An 18,312-nucleotide genomic window follows, 5' to 3' on the forward strand; every position below is an offset into this window, starting at 1 on the left:
TTCTTTTGCATATTCATCTGTAGTAGTACAGCTGCTTTTATTGTTGTCAGAAATATATAAGAAGCCCTCATTACCAAATTGTGGGAAACATTGTTATGCTCAAGCTAAACTAAACACATCTATGCTAAAATTTAATTCTTTAGATCATCTGTGAGAGGAGCAAACGGGTCGACTCCTTGAAGCACTCTTCTAACAGTGAAGAGAGTAGGTAGTGTTGCTTCCATGTAGGCAGATATATTCAAGTAGTTTACAAGTCTTTCAAGAAGTCTTGCCTGGCCTAATTAGGAAACTTCATGTTTTAAACACTGTCATAAAACAGTGATCTTGAGTATATGAATGAGGCTAATTCTAAATGAATTCTAAATGTCATGTTTTCATTTATTAAAAAAAAACCCCAACAACATAGTAGTTGAATGCTGTTGCCTGGTTGATGCTTGGTCAGTGTGTGCTCTGTGTTAGAGAGTGGTTTCTGTGGAAACCGGTAGGAGCATTAACTGCTTCACTTAATCTTGAGAGACTGACTGTAAGCCTTGTGCTCAGTGGGGGGCAACTTCCTGAGTAGTTGGCCTGTGAAACTATGATTTCTATCTAAAGCTTTGCTTTGGATGCTGAAAGCATTTGTTGGTCTCATTTGTGTTTCTCTCTGAAAAGACCTATTGGGTAGAAGTTCATAAACCATATTATTCAACAAACAAAGCAAATACCTGAGTAGAGAAAGAAAAAGCTGTTGTTATGTGTGAAGTTAAAGCTAGACTTGATTCTTACAAGAGTCTCAGAGTGAAGTAAACTGGTAAGTTGCTTCTGTGTAATTGTGTTAACTTGGGATGTGGAAAGATATTTCAGTCTTTTTCAACAGCGAGGAATTTTCCTCATTTTTTTAAAGTCAGTAAATGAATCCCCTTCTTGGTGTGAATAATACTATTTCTGGTGCATAAGGGGAAGAGCATAAAAAAGATGCATGGATTCCATAGATCGAGGAAAGGAACGGAACTGAAAGAGCAACCTCAGGCTGCTATGTTTGAGCAGGCTAGAGGATTTTAACAGGAGTCAGCGTACACAAGTCTTGATGGACCACTGAATTGTGACTTTTTTTTATTTATTTGTTCTACTGTTTCTGTTGCAATGAATGGAAAACAAAGAGCAAGATCTGACTTCTGAAATAGAAAGTATAAAATACAGGCTGCAGACAAATCACTAATGTCTGGTTGCCTGTTTATGTGTGGTAATGGTATTTTTTTTTCCCTGCGTAGGGATTTTTCTTATTATTTCTATCAACCTTGTTTGTAACGAATCATGCACTTCTTTGCTAAAAGGATGCAAGGCTGGAGTGAACACCAGTCCTTAGTTCAGCGATAAAGCGGTCAGGCTTACAACCAGTTGCTAGCGACGCTGTTCAGGTTTCTGGGGTAGCCGAGAGATGCGTGTCTCCTCTTGACCTCCCCCAGCTGTAGTTTCTTTACTGACTTTTCTGTTCTTTTGACTGTCTTTTGAGGGGTTTTTGTTTTACCAGTACTGCCTGACTCTTATTTTCACTTTCGTATCTACAACTTGCAAGTGGCGTTTGTCAGCCTTCCTATTTTATGCTGCTTTCTTCTCCAGCTGCCTCCGAGCGTGTTCTTGGCTCTCTTCCAGCGCCCCGTCAAGGGCTGGTTTGGGATGCGCTGGGCGCTGCTGCGGTCGCACCCCTTGCTCCCTTTTCCACCTGGCTGTTGGCGCGGGTCGGTTCTGCCGCTGGGTGAAGGGCAGCCCCCGTGTCGCTCTTCCCCTGCTTTCCTTGGCCCAAGAGCAGGACCTGGCTTCCACCGCACTGTCCCTCGCTCGCTCTCTCCTCAGGCGAGGAGGAAGGCTCGCCGTCCCTTCGGCACGGATGGACGATTGCTCCTCGGGGCCGCGGGTCGCAGCGAGGGCCGCCTCATGCCGCCTGGGGGGTAAGCGGGCCTGGGCCCTGCTAGCAGCAGGAGCCACGGATTACAAATTTTACCGGAATAGCTGATTTTTTTTAAAATTTTTTTTTAAAAAAAACCCCTCTTGTTTCTCATCCTTCACCTTATCCCTGAGAGCCAGGCACCGCTGCTCCGGCTCTCCGCTCAGCCCTGGGGTGCCAGGCCCGGCCTAGCGACCGGGCCCAGGCCTGACCCCTCCGCCGCCTCGCCGGGCCTCGGCCCTTGAGTGACGGCGTGCGCGCCCTATACCCGAAGCCCCTCTTCGCCTCCGCCTCGCCTCGACCAATAGGAGCGGAGCGGGGCGGGCCCCGCCGCCGTCCGTCTTTCCCTTCCGCCGTTTTAAAGGCGACGCGTCGCGGAGGAGCGCGGCGGAGCGCGGCGGGCGGGGGGGCTGCCGCGGGAAGCGGGCGGCCCCTTCAAACTATGCGCGCCGGCGACCATGCAATGGCGGTCGCTGGTGCTGGGGCTGCTGCTGCTGAGGCTGGGGCTGCAGGCGCTGCTGGCGCTGCTGCCCGCGCTGGCGCCCGGCCTTTGCCTGCGCCGCCGCTTCCCCTTCCCCTTCCCGCCGCCGCCCGGCGCCTCGCACTGGGGCTCGCTGCTGCGACGGGGCGGTGACGGCGGCGGCGGCGGCGGGGCGGCGGCGGGCGACGAGTACGAGCGGCGTTACAGCGGAGCCTTCCCGCCGCAGCTGCGGGCCCGGTTGCGCGACGCCGCCCGCGGTATGTTCGTCTTCGGCTACGACAGCTACATGCGGCACGCCTTCCCCAGGGACGAGCTCGACCCCCTCCACTGCCGCGGGCGAGGCCCCGACCGCCACGACCCGTGAGTCGCCGCGGGGCGCGGGGCGGGCGGGCGGGCGTGTGTGTGGGAAGGGGCCGGCGGGGCCTGAGGCCGGGCTTTTCTCTTCCCAGCTCCAACCTCAACATCAACGACGTCCTGGGAAACTACTCGCTGACGCTGATCGACGCGCTGGACACGCTGGCGGTGAGCCCGGGGAGCGGGGAGCGGGGCGGGGGGGAGGCCCGGGGCCGGCCCGGGCCGTGAGGTGTTCGCCACGTCTTAGCTAGACGTCAGAGTTTGCCGTCCCTGTGAGGAAGGCTGCGGTCTCGGTCTCTGCAGCCGTCACGGCCGAGCTTTGCTCGACGGGAGCCGCTGCTTCGGTGTAAGGGAGGGGGGGAGGTTCGGGTGGGCAGCTGGGGCGAGCGAACTAAATTTCACTCGTGAGTTTAAAGGTACGTTAACGCAGCCGGGATGCGCTGCCGAAGAGTAAGTCTTTTGCTGGTCAAACTCCGAAGGAGGTGTCTTAGCAGGATAGGGACGTTACTGCCTGGAAGGCTGAAGTCAGCTGAGGAGAGGCTTTGAGAGACGAGGAGCCCCAAACGCCCTTGAACGTGCGTGAGCCTCGCTTGCTCTCTTCCCTTGGTCCGGCTGTTAGCAGTGAAACGGGCGCCTGTTGCAGTTCGCCGGGTGGTTTATTCCCAACCCCGCTGTGGGAAACCGGCAGTCAAAGCTCGCTCTCGGGCACAGAGCTGGGCTTAGAAGGGCTGTGAAACTGCAGGACTCAGCTGTGGGATGGTCGGATTGAGGAGGGAGCGTGGTCATGAGCTGTCACCTTGACAGTGGGCAGCGCGCTGGAACGGACTTTGAAGGAAAGAGCTAAAGGGGAAAACGAGGATGTAGTGCAGCGTTAATTTATTCAATGTTCTCTTGAAGATGGGCCTTGCTAGGTTCATCTGCCCTGGTACTGAACAACACTGATCTTGTCCCTTGCCCTGAGGTTGAGCTTGCAAACACAGAAGATCTGGTATCTTGAACTGACTCCATATTGGGAAAAAAAAAAAAAAAAAAAAAAGCTAGTGGAGCTGAAGAAGAGGGGTACTTGGTAGAGAAACCTGGTGAGAGGTTGAAGGAAGACGGTGACAGAAAGTTTCAAACTGGAGGGAGTCACTCCACAGTGTTTTTCAAGGACCGGCCATGAATCTAGTGCTGTTTAGTCTTTGTGTGTTAACGTTGTTAATGCAAAAAGTGCTGATGTTTCATGCAGAGCTGCTGATAGAGATGAATTCCCAATATGAAGAGTAGGTGAGATGACATTGTGAGGAACCAGTTAAAATTGTAATGAACTTCAGCAATATGAAGGTCTAATAGTTTGTAAGTGAGACGTTATGAAACCTTTCACTTCGGAGGAGAAGGTGGTGCTGGGTGTATGCTAGCTAACAGCTGGATCACGAGCTAGCAGTGTTACACATGCAAGGAAGGACAAGTGTACTTCGAGACATACCAGCAGAGATTTCCAGGAGACACAGAGGAAATTTTGGAGATCTTCCCCAAGGCTCAGGTGAGATCTCTTCAGGGATACTGCCATCACACAGGAAGGGTCACAGGACACGCATGGGTTGCTGAGAGGTATGTCAGGAGGAGAGTTTATCTCATTCAGGATGACTGTAAGATCTCTGATTGTTTTGTTTGGCAGAGAGGGCCTGACTGACGCATAAATCTGCATAAAGAGTGGTGAAAGGAGGGAGGGGAAAAAAGCTGTAAAGCTGCTTCTCGCCTGCTAAAATAGACCATCGTATGCATTTCTGATAAAATTTGAAGATAATGTGAGAAGCAACTCCGTTTGATGTTAGTACTGGTAGTATGGTGTCATGGAGAAGAGCCCCTTCCCTGCACTCCTTATGCATATTTAGAGACCCCCTTAGGCTTCATTAGTCTCATTTTTGCAGCCAGGGCAGATTCTTAGCCTTCTGGAGTGTTGGGGCTCATTGATGCACCGGATCTGTGGTGCGTTTCTCTCCTCTTGTGCAGAAGGTGGTGTGTGCAAGGACTGTATGTGCGCTTCGGGTTATAAAATACTTCCTATTGCTACAACGGAATTGCAGCTCTGTGGTGAGGAGGTCTCAGCTGTTTAACTGAACATGGCAGTTATGAACAGAACTGAAAGCAGGAAGTGAGGGAAACCTTGGTTTTAACTGAAACAACAGTTACGGATCCATGCTACGTGGCTGATGGTGTGTTGGCTTAAACAGTTACCTTCCTGTCCTTGTTTGCCAGTGGTTCAGTGTCCTATCCATACCTTTTGGGGCAGTACGTAACTTTCTTTTCTCAAACATAAAACTTGTGGTTCCTAGAGTCTCCTGTGTTTTGGAAGCTTGTGTACAGAGAAAGCCTATTTTGCTCTTCATCTGCTCAGATCAAGCGTGTGAATGCTTTCCCTGCTAAGTCTGGGTAATGCAAAGGGCAGGCTAGCTGGCACATGGTGCTTTGACGGTTCAAGAGGTAAGTAAGTTCCCTGTACACCCAGCCTTATCATGAACTTAAGCAAGCGGGAACCTGTGTTTTCCTTCCACATTCCTGCTTCCTTGAAGCTGGGGCTGAATTTACGTCTGTCTCTGGATATAGTGGAAATCAATTGCTAAGGTATACCTATAGAAAACTGGCATGAGGGAACTCCTGGGCATGGCATGCAGTGTTGAGTCAAAAGCCCGGAGGGTTGGACTCCTCTGGTCAAATAAATGTCAAATCAGACTTCATTGTTCTGCATGTTGTGTTACCTTTTAAGCTAAACTTAACTCTTAAACTGATAGTTTAAGCAGTTAAAACACTCAGTGTGCTAGATCTTAAGAGTTTTTAGACTCCTGCTCTAAGAGATCACCCACAAGGCTGACGTTGGGGGTGGAAGAGCAAGTGAGTGCATAGATTAGTAAAACAGTCAAAAATATATCTTTGTGGATTTCCCTGTTTTAACATATTTTTTTAAAAATGAACTTTTACATGTCACTAGGATGGGTAACTCCCTGGAAAGTCTTTTTAGCAGGAGCTTGAAGTACTGCATTCTGTATCTAGTTAAGATGGCTGTTGGTCTAAAATGTGAACTTGCTGTTCTCTTCCCCAACCCTCTTCTGAAGCAACAATTAGACAAAATAGATTTGTTTTTATGTAAAAGGTAATGGGAAACTCCTCAGAATTCCAGAAAGCAGTGAAGTTGGTGATTGACACCGTTTCATTTGATAAAGACTCAACGGTCCAAGTTTTTGAGGCAACAATCAGGTACGTCACTCTAAGTTTCTGTCTTTAAAACAGTAACAAGGTTAAAGACTTGGTGTGCATATATGGGAGCACCAAAGTAAAATCATTGATAAGGATGTCTTTGGTAGGCTTTATTCCATAATTTTTGCTCGAGTAAGTTGTTTTTTAACCTTTTATGAAAATATTCCATCCTTTCATAATTAAAACAATTTTAATGAGTGACATGTGACTTGAAGCAGTGATACAATGGTAGTCTCAGCTGTCTTTGGCTTGCAGACTGCTACTTTTTTGTTGTTGCTCTTGCAGCGGAGACTCAGATCTGTGCACAGCAAACAGCCCTGCTGACAGGTTTCCCCTGTTTTGGATTTCTTCCATGGACCTTCTTGCTTTCACTTTTCGTTTTAGATGAAAAACAGGCCCGTCTGTCTTGGAGATGAGTTTAAAATACTGCCTGATTTTAAACGGCTTCGTTTTCTGAACGTCTTAAATAGTGTTTATATTCACTTGCTACTTAACTTCACTCATAAATAGACTTGGCATGTTGCAAGAAGCTGCTGGGTTAGGTAAATTTCGCAGAACTGGATCTTGGGATTACTGTGGTTAGCAAGCAACATGACTTCCTAGATGTTTTCACTACTGGTGGGGAAAAAAGCAGATCTCTTTCTGTAGCGCCTGTAAGGTACACAAAGTAATACTTCTGTTAAACACGATACTGGTAAGGGTTTAGCTGAAGAACTAGGTTCAGATCAGATTTAAAAACTGAAGATCTTTTCCTTTTCCCGTAGGGTTTTGGGAAGCCTGCTTTCTGCCCACATAATAATTACAGATACCAAACAGCCTTTTGGTGATATGACCATTAAGGATTACGACAATGAACTGTTGCATATGGCTCGGGACCTAGCAGTGAGACTACTTCCAGCCTTTGAGAACACCAAAACTGGAATTCCATATCCTCGGGTAAGTGAGCACACCAATGCAGTGGGGAAATAATCTATAAGTAGTAATTCACCTGTCCTACAACTCAAATTCTGTGCCCTCTGTGTGCCTTTATATGTGCAGTTGGGGTATTGAACCTGCTCTAAGTTACATTAAAATGGCGTGGGGGGGAAACTGTGCTAAGTTATGGTGACATGGACAATACGTAAGTTACTCCTTAAGCCTAGTAAATGTTTTTTTTAGGCTGTTTTTTCACTCTGTCTATATTGTTCCGTACGGGTCAGTAGTCATTTGTTTCTGTGCTGTTTGGCTGGAACGTGTCCCGCTCTGCGCTTTCTTCCTACATATCACGCAGCAGCAAACAATGCTGTCATTAAGAAGGTTAACAAGAAATACTGTAAAGGCAAATAGCCTGGGAAGGTGACTTTATTGGTGACTTGGTACTAAGATAATTGTGCTAAAATAAACCTCATCTAAAATATTTGTCATACTGCACTTCGATTTTGTAATTTTCTTGAATACTGCTCAGCTGAGAACTCGAGAATACTGCGGTATTCTTGAATATTGCATCCTCTCGTTTTAAGCGGATGCAGTTCGCAAGGAGAAGGATGTCAGTTCTGGTGGAACAACTCTAAACTGTAAAACTAATTAGCACTTGCCTGACTACTTTTAATTTCTGGGGACAGCAGCACTGCTTTTCCTCCAGACCTGTCAGGCTCTAGAAACATGAACTTTCACTTCTGTTCAGAGTCTGGGAATCCAGTGGCAGGTGGTGTAACTTCCCTTCAGCATTTTGTTCCATGGGGCAGTTGAGGAGCATTCACTGAGGAAACTCTTGTTTTCAACAGCACTAAATGAGGGGAAGCAGTACTTGCATCGCCCTTGGAAGAACCTGAATGTGTAGTAGAAGTGATGAACAAGTGGACTGAAATTTGGAAGGATTAGCAAGTATAAAAGTAGCAAAATTAGGGTTGTCCACCTTGAGCACGATGTTAGGAAGTTGGAAGATGAATTTCAGGAATTCTTCAGAAAAGCTTTTTGACCAAGCAGTGATACGCTGGCTTTCTAACTATATACATGTTGCATGCTACATATTGCAAAAACTAATTAAAAAGGCTTTGTAATAAATGTAAGACTGCAGATGTGAGAGCACAGCTGTATGAGGTGCAGCGTGCCTTCTTTCCGTTAGCACTCTCTCTACCTGCTTCACAGGTCAATCTGAAGAAGGGGGTACCTCCAGACAGCAATAATGAAACTTGTACTGCGGGAGCCGGTTCCTTGCTGGTGGAGTTTGGTATCCTTAGCAGGCTGCTTGGTGATTCCACATTTGAATGGGTGGCCAGGAGAGCTGTCAAAGCACTCTGGAGTCTCAGGAGCAATAACACCGGACTGCTAGGTAATCTCGTCAGAGGTGATGCTATACTGAGTGGCTCCATGTTTTAACCTACCTCAGTCTCCTGTAGCAGAATGCCATCATGCTACAGGTTTCTTTCACATAACGTAAACTTTGTCGATCTGCTTCTTCTGTAGCTGTTAAGTCATGCTCTCCTTGTGTACTCATGGTTTGTGTTGACAAATGGCACTTTGTAATTTTGTAAGAAACATGGAGCATCTGAATGACTTCTTAGGGCACAGGTTTCCAAAGACAAATTTTTCATGAAGCTGGGAAATGAAACCCATTAATATAATTTAGATTGGCAGATGACTAAAAGGTACTTAAAATAACTGCATGTGTGTGCTAGTTCCTTGGATGAATGCCCTGTAACACTTTATTTTGATAGTAATCTTTGATCATTCCACCATAAGACTTTCTGAAGATGTAATATTTCCAAATTCTGGTTCTTGATTGTTTTTCTCTGATGTACTTGGCAACTTTGGACTAAACTTTTTGCCTGTTCTGAAAGGAAATGTTGTGAATATTCAAACTGGCCATTGGGTTGGAAAGCAAAGCGGCTTGGGAGCAGGGTCAGATTCATTCTATGAATACCTTCTGAAGTCTTACATCCTCTTTGGAGAAAAGGAAGATTTGGAGATGTTCAATGATGCTTATCGGAACATTCAGAACCACTTAAGAAGAGGGTATGTTATTTACTCATATGAGTATCAATTCTGTAAGTAATGAGTACTCAAGCAAGATATGAGAGATAGTATAGTGTTTTGTGTCACGCTCTAGAAAATTTGTGTTCTCTTTTTTTCTTTAAAAAGCAAAATCTTATTTCCATGGTAGTTACCATGGAAATAAATTTTAACGTTCCCTTCACTCCTTAGTCAACTGATCTGAATAGCACTATTGGTGCAAAGAAGCTAAACAGGTTACTGTCCGAGTTAGTAAATGTTAGGCTGAGAGGAGGCTGTAGAACTACAGAGGAAATGTATTGAATTGGCTGGTTTAGTACTTCTTAAGGCCTGATCTTACCTAGCATGACTTTTTGGTAGAGATTCTGCTGACATAACTTAAGGATATGATGTGCATACCTCTATCAATTAATTTTTCTGAGAGCATGACTGGCGTTTTGATTCGTTTCAAAATGGCTTTGAGCCTAGCACAACAAATCTGTGGCTCATTCTCTTTGCTGGTGGCAGTGCTGTAAAATGAAACATGCATTGTGTTCTTCTAAAATAGTGAATGTTTACACATGCTTATTGTTACTTGGCAGTCGAGAAGCTTGCAATGAAGGTGAAGGTGACCCTCCTTTGTACGTTAATGTAAACATGTTCACAGGACAGCTGATGAACACGTGGATTGACTCTCTGCAAGCCTTTTTTCCTGGACTACAGGTAAACTTTCATTCTGTTAAAGAGCGAACGACACAGTAGAGGAGCGTCAGAAAGGCTCATTCTAATCCTAGGCCGTGTATAAGTCTAAGCATCTCTTCTGAGATGAGCTTCAACCTGCAGGTTTACATCTGGCTGCTCTGATAAGAGAGTCTTAGGGAGGTTCAGCTTCTGCCTCAGCATAACAGTATTGGAAGGCCTGGCCTCTTCTCTATTAGATTTGAGGTACTTCTTAACATTTCTCATTTGACCTCAGCATTTGTATACCACGCTGTGAGGCTGAGCTCCACTGAAGCTTTTAGTGTGAAGGAGTTAATACATTAGCTTTGTTTTTTGTGAGTTGTTTTTTTTTTTTTTCAGTCTCCCCTTATGAGGGGAGTGTTTTATTATATGGCATGTTCTTATACAGAGCGGAAAGCAATTTGCTGGCTTGCAGTATTAAGCGTGCATGTTTACGGCTGTTGTTGTGCCTAGGTATTGATAGGAGATGTGGAAGATGCTATTTGTCTCCATGCTTTTTATTATGCCATATGGAAACGATATGGAGCTCTCCCAGAAAGATACAACTGGCAATTGCAAGCACCGGATGTTCCCTTTTATCCACTGAGGCCAGAATTAGTGGAGTCCACATATCTTCTTTATCAGGTACCTGACTTTTCTCAGCTTGCAGCTGTTTTTGTTTTGGCAAAAATGGTTTCGTTCAGACAGTCCCTTTTTCTACCCCATGCCTGCTAAAATTTGGTGCTTCTGGATCTGCCTGTTCTTATACGTAGGTCTCTGTCTAGGCACTAGATTGTTATGCAATGTAGTTGCTATGTTGTTTGCTTAAAAATAAGACAGACAAAAATGAGACTAAACAACCTTTTGAAAAAATAGCTGGCAGATTTTTACGAGGTAGAGACTTGTGACTTCTTAATAGAAATCGTTGAAGTAAATGTAATAGCTTTCCTTGCTATATTGTCTAGGCACAGTCTCCAGCTGGCAGAAGATACAGTAACCTAAAATAGCTTTCTGGCTGCAAGAAAGCTATCAAGGAGTTTGAATTTACTACAAGTTTTATTAGGATTTGCACTAAAGCAAATGTGAGAAGCTTGCACAGAGTAATCTAAGTCATGTTCCTATAAAGATAGGTTTACTGTAATGCACCAGAATCTGACACTAGTAGGCCTTTCTTTTAAGTGTTATTTTTACAAGATTTTGAAGTTGCTGACTCTAACTCTTGTCTGTCTTCCTTATTTAGGCCACAAAGAACCCATTTTACCTTCATGTGGGAATGGATATTCTGCAGAGTTTGGAAAAATACACAAAAGCAAAGTCAGTCTTCCATGTTCTTTGTCTTCTCTCACTGCTATATGCATATATTTTATTATATAAATATTGTACAGAATCCAATCTGCCAAATGTAGGTAAACCAGAAAACCCAACCCTCCATGAAAGCCACAAGTGAGGATTTATATATTGAGCAATTCTTTCTTTCTCATCTGAAAATGAAATTATGGTCCAGTGACAACTTTATGCCTTCAGAATTTTATAACTACCTTTCAAAATGCCTTGTTGATGATCAGTTGCTAACAACTGGTAAAATCAGTAGTTTTTTTTTTTTTTTCCTGTGGCTCTTGCAAGAGTATTTCTAACCTCATGGGCCTGTGGTGTTTAACTAAACTGGAAGGATGGCCTCTAAGATAGACGCTGTTGCGTATTGGCTTTCATCTCAGGACAGTAACAGTGAATCCTGACTGTAATACTGAGTATCTGAACTTCTTGCAAGACTCAGAGGGAAGATATTGAATTTTTATTCAACTATTGGTATTTACTGATTTTCTAGACAAGTCTATACTAACCATAGGACAGTATAAAACAGTGCCATTCTGCAGTTAAGTGAGAATCAGATGCTGTATAGGGGGTTGACTGAAAGAATTACAAGTGTGCTGTGTGACAGCTTGCAGCTTTGTCATTTGTTAAGTGGTGGTGGGAGGGAAGAGTAGGTAGCTCGGGAAGAAACCTTTGCATGAGACCAAGCTTCCAGACCTGGGTTTTTCATGTGCTCAGTATGGGGTAATTACCTGTTTTGTGCAGGGTCCCTCGAGAGTATCTTGCTTCTTTGAGAGACATTTAATAAATCTGCATGATGGAATAGATGAACCAATGATTACAATCTCATCAGAATACCAGACGCCAATAACCAGTGCTTACTTGTAAAAGAGGCTTGTTTCATTTTAACTTCAGACCATTCCAATTGTCGCTAGGGATGAAGTTAAGGAATATCTAGGGAGCGCTTCAAGTTCAGAAAGCATGGGAACTAAACCCAAATTAATCTTAAATCTTGCAGGTGTGGTTATGCCACGTTGCACCACGTTGTAGAGAAGACAAAGGAAGATCGAATGGAGAGCTTTTTTCTCAGTGAAACATGTAAATATTTGTACCTGGTACGTATATGTTCTTCACTTCAAAGATACTCTCTTGCATGCACTGTGCATAAACATGGCACAGCGAGGGGGCAGGACGTTGTTAATTAGAAACTCTGCTGTGCTCTGGGGAAGAGAGGGGTTTAGGTATTGGAGTGTATCAGACAGTGCGCTCTTCTTCTTTCTTTGATCCCACCCCAGTCTTGGGGGTTTGAGCAGCTGCCTGAGCGTGGTGTCCTGAACCAGTGCTGGAGAGCTGGCAACTCTTATGGGGAGAAGCTAGAAAGGAGAGGGAGCAAAACTGAAGGAACCTACTGCTCAGCTCTGAGCTAAATTGCTGCTTGTAGCCATTTTGCCTGCCTCGCAGCAGCCTCTGATTTCTCCCCATCAGGCCTTGGCAGTCACAGGAGAAAGCATTTGAGCCGACACTGCTTGAGCTACTGTTCTGAATCTCCTTTAGTGTAGCAAAAACAAATAAATCTGTGACTGAATGGAAACAGTGGATGCCAGCCTAGCAATGCCTGCATAGTGCAGCTTAGAAAAGTAAGGGCAGTTTAAGTTGTGTCAGAAGTTTTTCTTTTGCTCTTCGCTTTTTAACTGTTAAAATAAGTCCCTTGCATTAAAACTATTTATTTCCATTTGCTCTAACAGTAGTAACCCATTTAGCACTAAAAGGTAATGCTTTTTGTGTGATCCTTCAAATGCATGAGTGCGTGCTTTTTAACTTACTGTTGATGGGACATGAAGAATGTTGCACACATACTTTAGCTGTCTCTCCCATCTCTTGTTTAGTTGTTTGATGAAGAGAATCCAGTGCATAAATCTGGAAATAAGTATATGTTTACTACTGAGGGGCATATCGTGTCTGTGGATGAACGGTTTCGTAACTCACTGTGGCAAGACATCCTCCCTGGAGAAGAGGACAGCGCAGAAAAAATTAAACCTAATGAATTAAAGGCAGTCAACTTCAGCTCTAATGTAAGGAATACACAGACTGTTCCTGGTTGCGTTGCTGGCGAAGGGCTGTATGTTGAACTGGGTTAGTCAGTAGAAAAAGAGCCATTTGGAAGTGTTACTTTATTGCTCTGCAGTGTTTCCTTTACAAATGTCAAATATCTGAGAAGCTCCCTTGTGAAAAACACTTTCAGTAGTAGAATGAATGGATTAGGATAATGTGAGAGCGATTATGTTGAAGGTGAAACCTGTGTCCTCTTTTAAGTATTTTGCAGCAATTAGTTTGTTCTTTGTTAATTTATTTCCAATTATTTTTGCCTTCCCATTTTCTTTGCCCTTAAAATTTTCCAGTGTTGCTGTGATGGGGAAAGAGAAAAGCAGAAGGTCATTTAAACAAAGCTTTTTTTCCTCAGAATGGTTTTGAGGCATGTAAAGGTGACCTTTTTTAGCTAGGCATCAACTGAGTACAGAGCTATGGATCCAGTGCCTATCACCAACCAAAATATGTTTTTAATACAGAACAATTTTTTAAAAAATCTCTGCTAGTAGGTTCTAGCATGGTTCCTTTCCTCCTCCCCCCCAATCCTGCAGAAAAAGAGCATTATCTTAAAAGACATTCACAGTTGTCATAGTGAAGGAAGTCTCAGTTGAATAACAAGCTGCAGCAGTTTGGCGTGTATTTGGAAGCTTGCAGCCTGCACTAAGGAAACACTTGCTGTTCATTTATGTGGTTTGTGCTGTAAGTTTGCAAAGAGTGAGGGAGAGGTGGGACCAAAAGTGCTGTTGGGTACGATTTTCTGTACTGGGAGGAAATCTATTGTTACTGATGCTGAAATGCCTGCTAGATTACAGAGGGTATGGGATTACCTGTTTTCGTATTTGAGTTCTTAAAAATATTCTCATTTTGTTAACAGTGTAACAGAGTTCCTGATGAGAGGAGATACTTACTGCCATTGAAGAGTAACTACATGAGACAGATTGATCGAATGGTGGGCTTGATCTGAATGGTTCTTCAGAGTAACTTTTATTGTATGTCAGGAGGAGCATGGAATTTGGCTGTAGACATTCCCCTCCTCTTCAGCTACACGCCTGCATATGCTGAGTCACTTGGGTATCCCCCATGCTTGTTAGTTTTCAATTATGGACACGAAGGGAGATCAGGTGCTCTTAGGAGTTCTGTCTTCTGAACTGTGGTAACTCCATGTGCCACCTGAATAGAGATTTCTTGTTTTAGGACTTCCTATGAAAAATGTTGTTGCGAATGAAGGCTGAATATACTTAAAAAAAAAAAAAAAAAAAAAAAAATCGGCGTGTGCCACTTAGCTACCTCTTTGTAGCTGTATTACAAATGTCCCTTTAGAAAAGGGTCTAGTATTTAATTTGAAATGATCTTGGGATTGGAGAAGGAATGGGAAAGTGCAATTTCTCACACCGAGTTTAATCATTGAATTATTCTGACTAGCAATACACAACCTTAAGTACTACTCAGGTAGGAACCCACTGGTAATGGGTTTTGCTGAAACAAAACCGCTCTATCTAGAATAGTATCTTGAAAAGATAACTCCTGATCATATAAAAAGCTATCAGTATAGTCGTGATATCCCTCATATATGCAGTTGTATAGAACTGCACGGTCGTAAGAGCCTGTGGCTGCAGAAACCAGTAATAAAACAAATTGGGTGCCTTTTTTTGTAAGGGAATGGGGGGGAGGGAGGGGGAAATTGCAAAGCCACTTGGCTGTCAAAGCAGCTAACTTTAGCTTAGCTGAGCAGAAGTTCCAAAAGTTTCATTGTTTGTCATGTTTCTAGTGCCTTTTCAGGAGAGATGCTGCTAAGAACTGGTGTAACAGTACATGAAGAACAAACTGTTCACATTCCTGACAGCATTAATATGTTGGTGCCTTAAGTTTTCTTCACTAGCAGGAAAAACTGAGCTTGCTTGGGAAGATGGATAAAGTATTTCTGATTAGCTGGTTACAAAATACAGTGGATCCCAAAGTAACTTAAAAGAGTAACTTGCATGTGAGATGACTTCTCTGTTTTTAAGATACTGGAAGAATATCAACTTCTGTGCCCATCCCAAAGAGCATTTCTAGGCTGGATTTATTCTCTCTGTCAGTGCAGTTAATAAAGGAGCTGCCTCTGCATCACCCTGGGGATGGCGTTAATAAGAGTTCTGAGCCTGCAGTATGCTGGCTTTCCTCAGCCACAGGACAGTTTGGTACATGCCACCGTAACAGGGTTATGGCTGCAGCAGCTATCGATGCTGACTGTAGTGCTATACTGTACCTGTAAGCTGTGCCTTCTGGTTACAGTGAGGAATGGTGAGAACCTGCTGTTGCTTCATCCCACCATCCTGAAAGGCAGTTCAGATATGTTTGAGGAACAACTGTCTATGAGCTTTCAGGAAGAAAGCAGTTAAATTCAGGCAGGGCTGTTGAGGGATGAAAACAAACTGAGGCCAAAACAACTTATTCTAAATGTAACAGGGTGGTTGGGGTTTTTTTCAGTGGCTCTCCATTGCTTACATGCTTCTTACTTTTGACTACAGTTGAAGTAGTTGAATGTTACTGTTGGGTTAATTATTTTTAAATTAAGGCTTAAATGTAAGGGCAAACTTGATCTGCTGTATTTTTACCTTCTTGTGACAGCATCGGTTTTCATAAACCATATGTTGCAACTCAAAACTTTTCTAATAAATATGAAGTTAGTGCTGAAGAGGTTATTGTTTGAATCTTTTAGTATACAGATGCATCTCAGGGACTTCGTTGTAGAATCTTGTATTCCATGATAGTTGGATCTTGCATTCAGGCAAAAAAAAAAAAAAAAATCCTGTCATCTTAGTCTTATTGTGTGTGTTTTAACAGGGGGGAGGGTTGGAGGGGAGAGAGGGAAATATGTTAAGGTTTCCCAAAACATTGCAATAGAATTGGTTGCCTTGATGTTTGAGGCAGCTGGCAGTTCCAACTCCTATAGAATTGGCTTTGCAAACCTATTACTGGAATGTCTTAATTGCCTATTTTAAATCAAAACATAAATTCAAGGTGTTACGATCCAAAGAGGTATTGGGAGAGGTTCAAGGTATAGCTTCCTAGCCAGGAAACGTTTGGGCATGCAGGTATGCTTCAGTTTGTAAACATGTAAAGAAGGGCAGGAGGATGCGTAAAGGGAGTGCTTCCCGCTGACCGAGGGAGGCAGAAAGCAAAGACATCTGGGCTTTCTGAAATGCTGCTACTGGGCCAGATCTTCTAATGGTAGCTCTGAAATGAGAAGTGCTTAGTAGTGTGGAAGCCAAATGCAGCATTCCACAAGCGGCCATTTAAAATCGTGGCGTAGCAGATGCCAGGACAGACATTGCCCTAGGTGTGTCAGTGGCTGCTTCTGGTAGTTTTTCCCTGACTTGCAGTTTAGCTCTCAGTGGGCGTTACATACCTTGCAATTGCCTTTCAGTGTTTTGTGCCTTCTGAAGGCCCTGAACCCTGGTAAGGGTTCCAGCCGCGTGTTGTGCACAGAAATCTGTTTCAGAGTTTTCCTCGGAGAATTACACGACTATAATGAAGCTGCACAGCTGTTCTGCCGCTGTGCTTTTCCCTCTTGTATATTGCCAGAAATAGAGTGAGAGGTAGCTGTAGAATGGGAACAGTACGGGCAGGTGTTGCAGCCTTTCAGCCCTTAGTGACTTGGACTGTTAGTTACAGTGCCAAATAGTGTATGGTCAGCCTTTCGTTAGAAACTGCGTTGAAATTTGTGTTGCCAAGGTGATCTGACAGTCATCTTTCTGTAGGAACAGCTTTTGTCTGCAAGGAGACTGGTGCTGACCATGTGGTAAGAGGCTTTGTATTCTTTAAGGAGCCAACTTTTCTTCCTCTTTGTTTTAAGAATGCTTTGATACATTTTTACTCTGTAATGACAGGGCACCTGTTATGCACTAAAATTAAAACTTTTGTATAAGTCAATGATATCAAAATGAAATTGATAACACTGCTGGAATAACTTGCTGAAACAGACCTTTGTATTTCTTGGTATAATGTGCAATATCAACTTTTCCTAATTAAAAATGCAATGTATGCTTAATTGTTGTTTTTCCATGAAGTATTTAATCGGGGATGGGAAATTTTTAAGAGGACCAAATGCTTTTTCATGAAATGTCCTAACTTTTCAAAACTGAGCTTAAATTTTACAAATCTGCATTAAAAAATAGTGTGTTTCACCACTTCTATGTGTGTTTTTCTTACAGCATAGTTACTGTAAGGCCATCATGAAGCTTGCAGGTGATCTCCCAAATGCAGGGAAAAGATTAATTTGACTGTGTATACCTGATCTTTGCCGTTCACCAGAGAGGAAAACTTCAGCAGTTGAGTAGAACTGGGAGTAGGGGTGAGTAAAGGAAAACGTACCTGAAGTCTGTGTTCAAGCAGGTTTGTGGCTCTCATTCAAGTTCTCTGTGACTTGGCCAGTCTGAAGAGCTCTGACTTCAGTAAAGTAACAGAAGTCCCCAATCAGTTCTCTAGTTCTGTTGTAGGTGTCGATGGCAGTCTTGTGTGTGAAGAATGTTAAGTCTCTGACTGTGTGCCACAAAGAGGTTAGGCTGGGAATTCACTTTTTTTTATGAGCCAGCCTTAGTCAGGAACTGTCGCTGCTAAGAGCATTGCTGTCTATTACAGCAAATACCATGTTACTCCACTTACTTAGAGGTTAGGTGTACTGCTGGGTATTTTGGGGAGGAAGGAAAAGACTGCTTCAACCAGAACTTGACAGTTCTTTGTCTCCAGGGGTAACTTGGCTCTGTCTTTGCCTTACACCTGGTTAGCTTGGGAACACATAATTGAGGTGTGCAAGAAATAGCTTTTATTTTCCCTGGGGGAAATGAGACTTCTCAACCATATCCTTGCAATAACACACATAATAAGCTAATGGTTTGGGGAAGGGATTACTCTCTGGTGAGGGCTTTCTTGCCAGCGTCGTCTGCCTTGGCTACTAGACATGAGATGCGTTCTTATGCATGCTGGCTTTTCCGCTAGCTAGAACAAGGGATGGCTCCTCACTGCAGGAAAATAAAAAAACACCCCACCTCCCGAAATAAAAAGCCTCTTTCTTCTGCCCCTGTCCACCGTTCATTTTCCCTGCATAATGATTGGAGGGGCAGCCTGCGCTGAAAGCAGTGTTTTGATGTGGAATGAAGAAATGAAGTGTGGCAACATCAAGCTGTTGGCCTCGTGAGCAGGTAGCTGAGTCTGAGTAAGTACTGACCTACCTGCTGGTGTTTCCTAA

At 43.8% G+C, this 18,312-nt stretch overlaps 1 protein-coding gene across 1 annotated transcript; it reads left to right on the top strand.

The window, feature by feature from the left end:
• The first annotated feature begins 2,293 nt into the window (after positions 1 to 2,293).
• On the top strand, positions 2,294 to 17,254 carry EDEM1 (ER degradation enhancing alpha-mannosidase like protein 1). The gene is made up of 12 exons (XM_030043285.2): positions 2,294 to 2,765; positions 2,855 to 2,927; positions 5,890 to 5,993; positions 6,758 to 6,929; positions 8,121 to 8,304; positions 8,813 to 8,987; positions 9,566 to 9,686; positions 10,158 to 10,328; positions 10,924 to 10,997; positions 12,013 to 12,109; positions 12,881 to 13,066; positions 13,957 to 17,254. The coding sequence occupies exons 1-12, from the start codon at positions 2,383 to 2,385 to the stop codon at positions 14,044 to 14,046; spliced, it is 1,830 nt and encodes a 609-aa protein (XP_029899145.1). The 5' UTR covers positions 2,294 to 2,382; the 3' UTR covers positions 14,047 to 17,254.
• The last annotated feature ends 1,058 nt before the right edge of the window (positions 17,255 to 18,312 follow it).

Source organism: Aquila chrysaetos, chromosome 20 (genome assembly GCF_900496995.4).
Source record: "Aquila chrysaetos chrysaetos chromosome 20, bAquChr1.4, whole genome shotgun sequence".
In the NCBI taxonomy this organism is placed as follows: domain Eukaryota; kingdom Metazoa; phylum Chordata; class Aves; order Accipitriformes; family Accipitridae; genus Aquila; species Aquila chrysaetos.

Excerpts from the sequence above, each read along its gene's own strand:
- EDEM1 (XM_030043285.2), top strand. The coding sequence starts at position 2,383 with ATGCAATGGCGGTCGCTGGTGCTGGGGCTGCTGCTGCTGAGGCTGGGG. Across the intron at positions 6,930-8,120 it reads CTGGAATTCCATATCCTCGG|GTCAATCTGAAGAAGGGGGT; the intron begins GTAAGTGAGCAC and ends CCTGCTTCACAG. Across the intron at positions 8,305-8,812 it reads CAATAACACCGGACTGCTAG|GAAATGTTGTGAATATTCAA; the intron begins GTAATCTCGTCA and ends CTGTTCTGAAAG.